The sequence below is a fragment of the Esox lucius genome, chromosome 3 (assembly GCF_011004845.1).
Source record: "Esox lucius isolate fEsoLuc1 chromosome 3, fEsoLuc1.pri, whole genome shotgun sequence".
Taxonomy (NCBI): Eukaryota; Metazoa; Chordata; class Actinopteri; order Esociformes; family Esocidae; genus Esox; species Esox lucius.
Genome location: NC_047571.1, coordinates 11,846,562 through 11,861,134, shown reverse-complemented (window position 1 = coordinate 11,861,134; position 14,573 = coordinate 11,846,562). Strand labels below are relative to the sequence as shown.

At 43.8% G+C, this 14,573-nt stretch overlaps 2 protein-coding genes across 3 annotated transcripts in view; one reads left to right on the top strand and one right to left on the bottom strand.

The window, feature by feature from the left end:
* The window catches only part of tesk2 (testis associated actin remodelling kinase 2), a 37,633-nt gene extending 25,502 nt beyond the window's left edge, over positions 1-12,131 (bottom strand). Inside the window, exons 1-2 of one of the 2 annotated variants that reach the window (XM_020044879.2) lie at positions 12,055-12,131; positions 6,706-7,024 (exon numbers count right to left, since the gene is read on the bottom strand). In XM_020044879.2, the coding sequence (XP_019900438.2) occupies positions 6,706-6,933 (228 nt within the window). In that variant the 5' untranslated portion in view covers positions 6,934-7,024; positions 12,055-12,131. Of the gene's footprint in view, positions 1-6,705; positions 7,025-11,293; positions 11,753-12,054 lie in introns of those variants that run through there. The other variant, XM_010891358.3, reaches the window with a different exon arrangement.
* Positions 12,132-12,216: 85 nt separating this feature from the next.
* Positions 12,217-14,018, top strand: tmem53 (transmembrane protein 53). The gene is made up of 3 exons (XM_010891357.3): positions 12,217-12,400; positions 12,660-12,763; positions 12,870-14,018. The coding sequence occupies exons 1-3, from the start codon at positions 12,346-12,348 to the stop codon at positions 13,566-13,568; spliced, it is 858 nt and encodes a 285-aa protein (XP_010889659.1). The 5' UTR covers positions 12,217-12,345; the 3' UTR covers positions 13,569-14,018.
* The last annotated feature ends 555 nt before the right edge of the window (positions 14,019-14,573 follow it).

The window sequence follows — 14,573 nt, the reverse complement described above, 5'->3', positions numbered from 1 at the left end:
GGTCAACAGCTGCCCACCTCTACTGTAAACAGCGTTGGTAGGGCACTGTTTCCCTCTCCTGAGGCGCCGGATGGTTTGCCAGAATCTCTTCGAGGCCAGCCGATAGTCCTTCTCCATGGCCTCACCGAACTCCTCCCAGGCCCGAGTTTTTGCCTCCACAACCACCCGGGCTGCAGCCCGCTTGGCCTGTCGGTACCCGTCAGCTGCCTCAGGAGTCCCACAAGCCAACCAGGCCTGATAGGACTCCTTCTTCAGCTTGACGGCATCCCTTACTTCCGGTGTCCACCACCGGGTTCGGGGATTGCCGCCTCGACAGGCACCGGAGACCTTACGGCCACAGCTCCGAGCGGCCGCTTCGACAATGGCGGTGGAGAACATGGTCCACTCGGACTCAATATCTCCAACCTCCCTCGGGATCCAGTCGAAGCTCTGCCGGAGGTGGGAGTTAAAGATCTCTCTGACAGGAGACTCGGCCAGACGTTCCCAGCAGACCCTTACAGTACGCTTGGGCCTGCCGAGTCTGTCCAGCTTCCTCCCCCACCATCGGATCCAACTCACCACCAGGTGGTGATCAGTTGACAGCTCCGCCCCTCTCTTCACCCGAGTGTCCAAGACATACGGCCGCAGGTCAGATGAGACGACAACAAAGTCGATCATCGACCTGCGGCCTAGGGTGTCCTGGTGCCACGTGCACTGATGGACACCCTTATGCTTGAACATGGTGTTCGTTATGGACAAACTGTGACTAGCACAGAAGTCCAATAACTGAACACCACTCGGGTTCAGATCAGGGGGGCCGTTCCTCCCAATCACGCCCCTCCAGGTGTCACTGTCGTTGCCCACGTGGGCGTTGAAGTCCCCCAGTAGAACAATAGAGTCCCCAGTCGGAGCACTTTCCAGCACCCCTCCCAGAGACTCCAAGAAGGTCGGGTACTCTGCACTGCGGTTCGGCCCGTAGGCACAAACAACAGTGAGAGACCTATCCCCGACCCGTAGGCGCAGGGAAACGACCCTCTCGTTCACCGGGGTAAACTCCAACACATGGCGGCAGAGCTGGGGAGCTATGAGCAAACCCACACCAGCCCGCCGCCTCTCACCATGGGCAACTCCAGAGTGGTGAAGAGTCCATCCTCTCTCAAGGAGTGTGGTTCCAGAGCCCAAGCCGTGCGTAGAGGTGATCCCGACTACCTCTAATCGGAACCTCTCAACCTCACGCACTAACTCAGGCTCCTTCCCCGCCAGCGAGGTGACATTCCACGTCCCTAGAGCCAGTTTCTGTGTCCAGAGATCGGGTTGTCTAGGCCCCTGCCTTCGACTGCCGCCCGATCCTCTTTGCACCGGCCCCTTATGGTCCCTCCTGTGGGTGGTGAGCCCACGGGAGGGCGGCCCCACGTCACCCGTTCGGGCTGAGCCCGGCCGGGCCCCATGGGGGAAGGCCCGGCCACCAGGCGCTCGCATTCGAGCCCCAACCCCGGGCCTGGCTCCGGGGTGGGGCCCCGGCTGCGCCATACCGGGCGACGTCACGGTACTCAAAATGTTATTCTTCATTAAGGGGTTTTGAACCGCTCTTAGTCTGACCCGTCGCCTAAGACCTGTTTGCCTTGGGAGACCCTACCAGGGGCATATAGCCCCAGACAACATAGCTCCTAGGGTCACTCGGGTACTCAAACCCCTCCACCACGTTAAGGTGGCAGCTTTAATGTAACCTAATATTATTTCCATTTATATTGATGATACATTTAGAAATGAAAGCACGTTTTGTACCACTTGTTGCAGATCCTTTTTGTCTTCAATCTCGTGTTCAGCATGCTCAATTGGATTCAGCACTGGACGACTCAGTCAATAATTTGAGACCTTTTTGGCCCTGAAAAACTTCTTGGTAGCTCTGGCTGTGGTCCTGCTACATGATAAAGTGTCATCCAATTGAGTTGAGAGGCATTTCGTTTTTTGTGAGCAGAAAACATCCTTCAGTACACTACATTCTGTTCTGCTTTCGTCAGCTGTAACATCATCAATCATCATCATCAATCAAGACATCATCTTCAATGAAGACAAGAGAGCCAGTTTCACTGGCAGCCATACAGTTACATGCCCAGGTCCTAACAATACCTCCCCCATGTTTCACAGATGAGGTGGTATACTTTCGATCATAGATAGGTTTCCTGCACACTTTCCTTATTCGATGACTCTGGAAATTTAATCTTAGTCTCATCTGTACATAAAACCCTACAGACTTTCAGGGACTTTTTAGAGGTTTAGTCAATCATCACCTCACTAGTAGATGGTAGTCTTTGACACATCTCAAACTACCTTGTGGAGACTTCCTGATTCGTTGGACGGTTGTTTGTTTATCTTCTTAAATTTTAAGTATTGTTCAGTCATACATGATATCAGTCCACCTTGGTCCACCAGGTAATTTGCCATTGCTGAGCCCATTAGTGAGGTACTCTTGGGTATGGAATAAGCTTGAAAACAAATACCTGCCCAAGAAAACATATTGGTTAAGGGAATTATTCACATACTAATGTTATCCTAAAATAGGGGGACTATGATCTATTTAGTACATTTTGTCCAATGTTAGTTTGCAATAAACTAACATTCAAAAACCATCATGTATTTGAATATAACAATGCAATAACCAAGGAACATGAATAATATGTTTCAGTTAAGAAGAAAGATTACCTACAAATAATCTGGTGCAAAATAAATGCAATTCCGATGGAAAACCAGCATGCTAAACTGATGACGTGCACTCACCTGTTTTATGGAGCTCAGCATTACAGAAGTTGTCAATTTGGATATTGCACATGTCAATATCGCAATTTTGATTATTATTTGATTAAATGTGTAGGCCTAGCAGACAGTAATTTACAGCTGCATGCTAACCCCATAATTATTGCATCAGTTGAAACCTACGTTTTGGTATACAGAGACAAGGCAAAAAACAATACCACACATATACAAGCTCAAAACACTTCCAGTTCACTACAGCTTTCATTCCAAATCCAAAACCGTAACATGGGGAGTCAGTCTAGCCTATTTCTACCATAAATTAGGTCAGTCACTGGTGCACGCAGCTCCCTGATCTGATCAAAATTGAGATGCTGACTTATCGGCAGTGGTGCAACAAGAAGGTTTATTATCAGGGAAGACAGAATGGTTAGACTAACACCTCCAACAATGCAGAAACACCACTGTATTTCCCTAAAGCTAATTGTATCCATTTGCTTTCTCAGCAGGACCTAACCACAGGAAGTTATGCATCCGGCTGAAAAATGATGAGGAAGTTTGCAGTATCATACAGCTCAAGCTGAAATATTAAAAAATTGAAACCAATAGTGATTAAGATACTGATTCTTTCAACTCAAAGTCTGTAGGCACAGTTTCAAGGTCCTATAAAAACATTTGAGGTTTTATACAGGAAAGGTGACAATGCATAATGCAAGTTTTAAAGCTAGCAAACATTTGCAGTTTGTCTTGCATTGCCCTAAGCACTTTGTTTATCAACATTGTAAGAGTAAACATAACTAAAGTTTAAGCTGCAGAAAAAGGAAGCAGACCAATCTAAGCTTTTGAGCACTGAGTCTTTTCAGTGTATAATGCTCCTTTAGCCTCTCTTGAAATTTAAGTACTAAGGCAGAGCTAGGGGATAGTCTTCCCTGTAGGAGATGAGCAGGCAGCAGATGGCCTCTTCTAGACCACCTCCCCCATCCCTCGTCTATCCCCTTCCCCACCAGGAGAGAGAAATGTAACAGCCTGGCTCAAACAAAGACCTATATGCTACCCCAGCAAGACCCTGCACCTCCAATCTGTTCACTCCAGCCAGTCTCCGGAATACCTAGCTATGTTAACACAACACAGAGTCCAAAACAAACAGCTAGGCTCATTCCATTTCATGCATTTTTTCATGTAATGTAGATATATTGTCCCCTCGCTTCGACAGATATGAAACTCATTTCACAGCGCATATTTGGGCCAGTTAACGACTTACAGATGCAAGTAGTCAATGTCATCTGTGAGATGACAAATCAGGCAACTGACAAGGGTCAATATTGTTACACTAATAAAACCGAAGTCGCCACTTAAGCCAGAACCATAGTTCCTGTCTGCACTGGATCTCCCAAATGGAGAAAAGAAAATGGACTCAGCTGATGATATACTAACGAAGTCATGGCACAGAGGATTGAAAAACTTGTAAAACACGGTAAAGCATTCCCAAGAACGGAGGAAGCGATTTCTCTAGGACACGTTCAACAGGAATACTTGTACGGTGCAGGCCATAGCAGTCGCTGAGGTTGGATTGGCGTTCCCTCCCTAAAATACATGTATAATTACTTCCCCTCAGACAGACTACACGCTGCCCTTCCCCCAGCCAGGCAGTGATTGGTCCGGCGCAAGCGTGCATTAACCCTGAGAATTCAATGAGCAGTGAATGAGCTATTCCAAGGATGACCACGCCCACATGGTGTGGCATGGCTCCAGACCTGGCAAGACCTTCACTTCTTTCCATTAAACTCAGGTTATTGTTTCTAATTAGATCTCAACTGCCCAGCGTTCTATTTCAGTTGCGTCTGCATGACTAAGACACAGACATGAGAAGGTGCTAAGATATTGTGGCTGTTGTGACGACATCAGAACAGAATGCTTATACTCAGTGTTTAGTAGGCAGGGCTGAAATAAACAGCCTGCAGCTATATAATAAAACAGAACTCTACTTCAAAAGGACTGAGGGTGGAGGAAGTGAAAATGTAGGTTACAATGAAAGTGAATGCAGGCAATTGACATGACCTCGAAAGGACATGAACGTCTCACCTCAATATCCTTCACTGTGCTAGTACCTATCAGGCTTAGCTAACGTCATCAGCGAGACAGTGGAAGCTCCCACGAGTCATAACCAGAGTGACACAGAAATATAGAAGGGCTTTTTGCATGTCCCAAATCAGTCCATTGTGAGAGACTAGATCGATGTAACAGGGAGAGCCCACATGACAATCCAAATGCTCTAAGGGCCTGACTGACCTCCGCGGGGAGGGGGGTGTAAAACACAACATCTCTGTGCTGTTGTCAATGTATTAGCTAGCTGTGCAACAGTACTGAACTTACAAGGGATATACCAACCCAACTAAGTTTGTGACATTGCAGGCTAACGAGTAACTCAGCTAACAGCATATCTTTACAGTAGGTTTTTTTTTTTTTAAATCAGTTTTCAGCTGGGTCCACAGGACCGCAATGTTAAAAAATATATTTTTGCTTGGCATCAAAATTAAGCAAAAGCAGGCTTGTATCCAACGTTTAGGGGAATTTTTTTTTAAATATTGAGACACATAACTGATACATAACATAACAGATACTGACATGGTCATTCAGCCTTGCAGGCTCACATTAGCAGTGTTTATTTAGCCCATGTGATTGCACAGAAAAACTGCCAGCAGATTGATGATGATGATGATACGATGCTATCAGTTAGACACGTGCTGCTTCATAGTTAACATTTTGAGGTTTTTCAGGAAAGCCTGTTTCTCCATTTCCGCAATGCCTCTACAAAAAGCAGAAGTAAAAAAATGAATCAATAACGCAGTTTTATACATACCTTAGGATTCAAACTGATCTAATAAATTTTTTTCCATTTGTGTGGGCGATTATAGAGCTATTTTGATAAAGGGGGCCAGAATTTTTTTACTGAGCGTTATCTTGTCCCTGCAAAGCTTCAGTGTGGATGCAGGGCGTTAAGATGATTTTCCAGGCAACAGGCAACGCACAATGTATCGTTACTGAATCCAAATCACCCTGGATAATTCATTCTGTTTTAACTTCGCTCTGAAGACCCCACCAAAAAACTGTTCCTCAAACCACTCAACGACCATCAGCGTGACCTATAACATCATTTATGTTGATGTGAACGAATGTGCGGTCCTCAGACATCCACCCACCCTGTACTTGGTACAAGGACTGCACCATATGAAAAAAATATTCTATTGCGATTTCTTTGACAAATATTGTAATTATGGTTTTCAAACATGGGTGTAAACAGCGTAGATAATCTCACTTAAAAATAGAGATCATAGCCGACGTAATGTGCTCTTAAACTGAATAGAAATCCAGTTAAAGTTCAGTGTTTTCTATTTTACAATCATTACCAATGAGAAGGAACAGCCTGTGTCAAACTATTCGTTTAACTGCTCATTTAATGCAGTGGTGTCTGCAGCGTTTGCTGTGTTTGTGCCGTTGCCACAGCTGGTTAGGCAAAATGTCTCAACACTTGAGCTATATTTTCTCCCATATTAAGTTTGTTTTGTAGGCACCGACATTGAAGCCAAAACTTTTTATAACCGTGCTGTTGTGTATGTGGGACAATATCTTGGTAACTTGACACAGACGTCTTCACAAGCAGTGTTAACCCAAACTAACAGTGGAAAACCATCAAGTATTTAGACATAATTAGTCCAAGCAGTCTACAAAAAAAAAATACTTACAGCACCCGCAAGAAAAACAATTACAGACGTACGATGCATGCCCGTTGCCTCCCGTGAAGCGCCTTTCATTCACCTTTTTTGGAGCCGAACATAGCGCAAGTTGGCGATTTGGATATTGCACATGTCGACAGCGCAATTTTCTATTACAATTCGATTCATCGTGCAGCCCTACCTCGTACCTACCAGTGCCACCAGCCATACACTTCTTGCATTCCAACTCTATCATGCCCACCTTGTAGACCTCAGAGAAGAAGCCGGAGCCAATCCACTCGCAGATGAAGTCGTCGAGGCGTGTCAGGCAGGAGAAGGCACTGATGAGGGCACGGTACGAGGAGGGGCACACCCTTCCCATCTGAGACGGGGCCGTTTCCACACCGACTCCGCTGTCAACGTCATCGAAGCGGTCCGGCCTCATTGAAGGGAAGCCTGCGATGGAATTGCGCTTGTTCCTATCCATCATTGCCTCTTCTTCACTGAGAACTCTGTGGGGGTCTCCTCGGTGAAGGTACTGTATCACATTTTCGACAACTGCTTGGCAACCCTTTACAGCCCTAAGGGAAAAGGAACATAAAAATCAATTTTAAGCAGACAGACTGAGGAAACGGTCTGTTTTTGTGCCAGCAACGGACAGTGTTCTGGGGTTTAGAGACTGTTCACAAGCTGCAGACGACAAACCACACAACCTAAAAGAAGATTTAGTGTTCCAGCTGTTATTCTGTATGGAAAACATGGCATTGTATGTACCTCTGAAGTACTGTAACTCACGTATGTATGTGTGAGTGTGTTATCCCCATTTCAATCATTTAAACAGAACCCTGTTGTGTTGTCATGATGGGGATGATAAGAAATCTATTCATCACATTCTCCTTGACACTTCTTTCATTTCCTCCTCCAACCTCCCCCTACCGCAGAAATACTAAACAAGTAAGAAAGACTAAATCACTAGCCTGCTTTTATACAAGGTCAATCTTCTTAAACACACATGACAGGGGTCTTACCCCGCCTTTCTCCTGACAGGTCCACAAATAATGGCTCTAATAGGGATTGATTGTCCAATTACGGGAGATTAAGCAAAGATAAACCCAAAGTCCAAGACCGGGATCCAAAACAAACCAGGGAGCATGAACAGGAACAAAAGGAGACATACTAACCCCGTACTAATGATCATAGGAATCAACCCTTTGATTTCCAATGATGACAGAGAGGAGAGGATGACCTTTCACATGGCACTAGCGCTTTGAAGCAGCCAAGTACCGTTTCTGAACCCCTGATTGTCCCAGCATGGACAGGTCTGCGGAGCTTAACTCTAAGGGCTGGTTGAAACTAAGCCATGTATCTGGATTCTTCTGCTGTCCTCCCCAAATAAAACAGAAATCAAATCAAACCAACTAAAGCTACTGGACTGTTTGCTGCCCCCAGCTGTATCCTTAAAAGGATGTTATCCTAATACAACTACAAAGGCAGATTTTCCATTTTACAATTGTGTTACAATAATCAAACTAAGTCTGACGGGAATGTGTAAAATTGCTATTCTTGTAAATCAGCCTTTCTGTGGCAGAACAAATTAAAATGAGGGCAGTTCTTTCATTGCTATTGCTGTTAGGCCTTGTTGTCTGGTTTTACATGAAAAAGTCAGTGAAAAAGGTCACAAAAATGACTTGTTTCCTTTCATTCAAAGCAAAAACATGTAAAAGAAATAATGAATGTCAAATGCAGATACTATATACAGGCAGAGACAGAATTCTCCAGTCTAAACACTAACTTCCCTTACTCCCTCTCTGGCATTGGATCTGTTGTTCTGGAGAACGGACCTCAATGGAATGGATTCCTCGACTTGAGGCATGATATCTCCCTGTGGCAACTTCCATTCTTTAGAGTCAAGAGTCAATTCAACAAATAATCGACTACTAATAGCCCTGTATTTTTGGAGTGGAGGAGACTGAACCCATACTTTCAAATTGCCATATATTTGAGCTAGCAGGGGACATTACAGTACAGGCGGTTCAGCCACCAGGTAGACATTTTATGAGAAAAAAAAAATGCATTCAAACAAATACCTGGGAAAAGATGTGTGTAGAACTGATAATGAACATGCAATTGACATTTACATAATTTTATAATTTTAAATGATTGTCATTCGATCACAGTATTTTTATTTTATTTTACATAGAGCTAACATACCCTACTCAGCAGAAGATGTGGTCTTACACAAGTGAGCTGGCCAACATTCTTAAGCAAGAAAATTGGGGAACTTGGAATATTGATAACAGAAAAGGTGGGAATGATGTTCCTTAGATTCCCAAACGAGCGCAACACATTCTATGCTCCCAAATCCGCCGGTCCAGATGGCATCGCTGGTGGCATCTTTAGAGTCTCTGCCAACCAGCTGGTAGTCTACAGACATCTTCAACTTGTCCCTGTTCCAGATTGCAGTTCCCACTGCGTTTGTAGGCCTTATAACCAAAAACAATGAGTCAGCCTATAGGGAGGAGGTAAGCAAACTGGCATCGCAGTGCCAGGACAACAAGCTCTCCCTCAACGTCAGCAATACAAAGGAGATGATTGTTGACCTTAGGAAGCTGAGGAGGGAACACGCCCAAATCCAAATGAATGGGGGCTGCAGTTGAGAGTCAGCAGTTTAAAGTTCCTCAGCGTCCACATAGCCGAGGACTTTCATGACCGTCCAGCGCTGTGAGTCATGTCAAGAAGGCAGCCCTACTCTAAAGCACCTGCGGTAATATGCCACCCAGCGGGTCCTCTCAAAGTACTATCCCAGCATCAATCAGGGACTCCTGACCACAAGGCCCTCCGATGGTCGGTGAGGCCGGCGCACTGCTGGGTGCCGTGCTACCAACCATCCAGTACAGAAACAATGCCCGGCAAATTGAGTGCCATTCACAACCCAGGTGCCTGCTGTTCATTCACCTGCCGTGGGTTAGATGGGGACTTCATCAAAGCAAACTAAGAAGAGTTTCCAAGACAGATCCTACCTACAAGCCATAAGACTGCAGAACATGTACACACACACACACACACACACGTACACAAAACACACACACAGGCACCAACTGTGTAAATATGTAAATAGCATATTATCCTCATCTATATTTATCTCCAGTGTTTTTGTAGCACTGTCTGGCTGGTACCTGCAGGCCAGCATTTGGTTGTGCGCTTTCTCTTGGGCATCCTGTGCACAATGTAGGCATTGTGTAACATAACTACTACATACAATATCAACAGAGAATGTATTTATGGAGAATGCTTTACTCTCCAGATAGCATTTACGATGGTTCAAGTTGGGTCCAAAGGCAAAACCAGTTAAGAACCACAGGGCTAGGACATTCTAATGCAACAGATTTAAGGCTGAACACACAGCGAGAAAGAGACAAAGCGAGAAAGAGAGAGAAACCATGTGTGCATCCTGTAATCTGGCCGCTTGGCAAACTGTATCTTCCGATGTCTTGTCTTGATATTCTTGCAAATTCACTCAAGTAGCCAAAAGTTACCCTTCCTACCGTCCTGTCTGCTTTTATATCAATTAAACAACTCCCCGCAGGGGGAGTCCTAAAGTCTAGTTAAATAAAATATATCTAACCAGAGGACCTCTCAAGGCTGTGCACAGAAAAGAACACTGAAAGTTTTTAGTTCCTACATATCAAGAGCAGTAACACCTTGGCAGCATCATGCTCTGATGCACATGCAGACATCCCTAGAATGCAGCTGTAGTTTTCACAGTAAAACAGAGTAGGCTAAAGCAATAATGAAGGTGACTCTACAGGTGTGCACCCCCATATGCCTGTTTGGGGGGTCCTGCAAGAGTAGACTCCTTCGACTCCGATAAACAAGGTCTGTTTATAACCTACAAAATGCCTGCTTCCAAAGTGATATAGCTTAGACACAAACAGAGAACACTCTTCAGGAAAGTAGAGGAATTGTAAAAGAGAAGCTGGTACTGTAATTAAAATAAAAAAAACAGGTGGGGCATCCCAGTTATCCCCTTAGGCCAAGTCTTAAGGCCACCTCCTACCCTAATTACTACTTTTTCTGCTCTATCCAGTTATGCATGTGAGCTACAATAAAAAGGTGTTTATTGTAAATCAACAGGAGGGTCATCTGGTTATGAGGTTGACAAGAGAGGGGATGAAGGCAAAATGGTTTGCGTTACATAAAGGTCTAGTTAACCTTGTATCTCTGGTGAAATAGGCTAGTCAACGGATTGCACTCACCAATTGGGGTATTCTTAGTATCAGAGTCGGATCTGTTGTAATAAGCATCACATGCAGCAACAGCATACCTGACATTCCTGAGATCTCTAATGATGAACCAGTCTACAGTAGTCTTGTTCCTGGGGGAGGGTCCCGCTTCTACGGGTTCTCCTGATCTAGAGCCATCAGACTATATTATTTTGATACAATATGCCGCCCAAATTCTGGTCTACCTGGAAATATCTGAAAACATGCTGCTTGATTTAGTTTAGTTTAGTTTAGAGTACTGCAATCGAAACATAATGAGTAGTTTCAGCATGAGGTACAGCGTTGCGTGTTAGTATCGTAGGAGTAGATAGTTAACATTATTTGTTACTTCTTGCAACAAATATAGCCAAGTTGTTTACTTCTCCGCACGGGTTTCAGTTTCCGTGACTGACAAACTATTTTAGCCTGATACTAGCGAGCTGAACTAGCTTTGTTAGTAGTGAATTGTCTAGCCACTTAACTAACTAAATCATGATAATTTCCAGAGTTTGTTTGAGTAGCAAACGCTGGCCAACTTCACAAGTTGTGTTGAACGAATGACAGACCTACAGTAGTCAGTTTTCTTACCTTCTCGTTTGTCATAAAGATGATGAGATGGACTCTTCAACAACTTGAGATGACAGGCCAAACTCAATTCCATCTCATTTTATACGCTGGTTTCAGGCTAGTTTATCTACTTAGAATGCACAAAAAAGCACGAGCTAGAGTGGCTATCAGGTTAACTTGCTATAATAGTCTAGCTAGCCAGTTTGGTTTGTCAACATCAAAACAAGACGAGAAGTTAGCAACGAAGCCTCTCAAGTTTGCTAACAAACGAGAAGTTATTCAGCAAACGAAGAAGTACGGTAACATTAGCTTGCTAGCTAACTGCTCTACCTACATGAATCATAAAGATGATAGCAAAAATCAAGTTCTCTCTTATTTAGCATGTGTTTTCCATGAACCTGGCTACTAAGACACAAGTGCTGTCCGCCGTCGTTAGATAGTTCAACCGTTTGCTTTGACAGCTCTGCTGCGCAGTGTTGGCTGGCTCATTCAACACTCCCACTAAAGTGCCCGCCCTCTCTCAGATTGACAGCTGAAGCTTCCATTCAGAGACAAGCATGCGCCACTAATGTTTTTGTTTATGATGGGTGTGTCATGTTTTATTATTTGCTACGTTAGCTTGAATACTGATGGTACTGGTATTTTTTAAAAGCTCATCATTAGTTTACTGCGAATACTCCTTCGTATGGACTATTTATATTATTTCACATATCACTCGTATAACAGTAATCATAGAAGGGGTTACACTTTTTATCTTTTGTTCAGTAAGGAATGTTACTTACTTGTCACTCCACAGATTAATTAAAGTCAAATAACTTTAATTCCCGTTTTCTGCTGCAGCTTGAAAGTCAAATATGGACGTGATGCGCCATCTAACGGAGGAATATGAAATTTTTGGATGTGTCATTAAGGTCACGCGAACCAATCGGAGCCTATCAACGAACTCACAACAACCCTTGACTTCCCTACCAACTAGCGGACAGAAAGACTGCGAAGACATCAAGGTTCTGCTAACACATCAGCCAAATGACTTGTAAAGCAGAAGTTGAACAGAGAATATAATCGGCAAAAAAATGGCAGATGACGGCATGGACTACAATATTGTGTTTCCAGATGCATTGATCTCGGGTGAGCATTGTGATCAATAGCATCGATGGCTAGCTCGATAGCTAACAACATTTTGCATCTAGCTAGTACTGTAGCTCTCACCTGTCAGTGTCACCCGGGCAGAATCATAGCATAACAAGCTATTATTAAAGAACGCTGGCACTGGCAGGGTTGTCTATAATTTAGTGACAGCTAAAGTGGAAAGACCGCTTGTTACATATGTTGTCCTAGCTTGGTAGCAAGCTTGCTAAGAGAATGGTTTGTTTTTCTCTCCTTTCAGAAAGACATTGGCATGGAACAAAGGAACCTGTTGTCATACTGCTGGGATGGGCTGGGTGCAAAGACAAACATCTTGCAAAGTACAGCTCCATTTACAACGAGCAGGTTTGTGTTAAACTATTATTGTTGTTGATAATGTCTGGTAATTTCAGTAATTGGTTTTCAGCATTCATTATTAATATGTTAAAGTGTTTTCCCTCTTTTATTTCAGGGATGTGTCACAATTTGCTACACTGCGCCTTTGAAGACAGTATTTGTCTCTGAATCTTTTGGCTACAAGGAGCTGAGTATCACTGCCCACAAACTGCTTGAGATACTCTATGATTACGATGTGGAAAACAGCCCCATATTTTTCCATGTGTTCAGCAACGGGGGATTCATGCTGTACCGCTACATGGTTGAGCTCTTGCAGAGTCATAAACAGTTCAGCACCCTGTGTGTAGTTGGGTCTGTGGTGGACAGCGCCCCGGGGAATGGGAACGTGAAGGGGGCGTTACGGGCCCTTACAGCCACTTTGGGAACCAAAATCAATGTGATGCTTAGGTATGCTCTCTTAGTACTGTTTGCGGTGACTGTTTTCCTGCTCAGAGTGGTTCTGTACCCCTTGACCAAGTACATCCACAAGAATCACTATGATGCCTTCCGGGACGTCCCTCCCACCTGGCCACAGCTGTACTTGTACTCCAGGTCTGATCAAGTGATCCCGTACACTGATGTTGAGCTAATGATCCAGGTGCTTAAGGGTAAAGGCATTCCTGTAGAAAGTTTTGACTTCAACACCTCATCCCACGTGAGCCATTTCTGTGACTTTCCAGAGGAGTACTCCGGGCGATGTCTGGCTTTCCTGAACAACTGCATGAAGGATTCAGAAGGAACTCAAGCTAAACGGCGACATTTGATTCAGAATTAAAAGCACACCACTGGTGTGAAAATCTATGGCACTTCTTGTTTTTGTGATTCTACTGTAATGTTACATATTTATAAATCTGTATTAAGACTGGTAACAAAGTGCCGGCAAGATGAAAATGGATTGATACTATTTGTGGGTCCTTAAAATCTTTAGTCTACTGGTTGTAATTCCAAGACAATGTCACTGACTAAGAATGTATGTACTAACTAAACACGTGTTTTACTATTGTGCCTTCCATTCATTTAAAAAAAGCACTTGGTCAAAAATGCATATATCTAGATTGCTTTGTAAGATTAACCATTGTAGTTGCTATGGCCCATTAAATGATTAAGCCAAGTTTCTTGTGAAATTCTAGGTTTGAATATTTTATTCTGATTACATTTTGTCTTGTGCTAAAGTGGAGGAACATTCCATTTGAACTGTCTACTGAAATAGTAAACATTGCATCACACAAAAGGTTATTTTGTTGGTATTCTTTCTGACTTGACTTTATAGTTTGATGCTGTGATTGAAGATCTCTTCCACTCAACCTAGCAATGCAGACGGTGCGTGCCTACCTTTGGCCTTGTCTAAAGAGAGATATGTTACCTCAAGGCATACAAACTCAGCCTTTGCCTCGCCAGACATTAGCGATAGTTTGAAGAGCAGGGCTTTAAATTGGTCAGGCAGAGATTATTATTGAATGTATCTAACTGTCATGTTTGACATTTTGGAGCGAGTCATTGGCATTTGACTCTCCAGAAGGCTCAGACTGGCACTTCATTCTTCATTTAGAGCCACTCAAAAGAAAAGGAGAAGGGAAAAGTTTATATATCTGCGGAGACAGATGAACATCGCTTATTGGAGTGCATACTACATCCCTTTGCTTGGGTTGTGTGGCTGAAAGGCTTATGTTGCCAACATTTTGGAAATGTTTGACAGAGATGCAAACACTGCTTATCTAATCAAAACCTGGTTTACTGAGGTTAGCGTTTACATTTTTAATTGAACAGAAATATACATGTT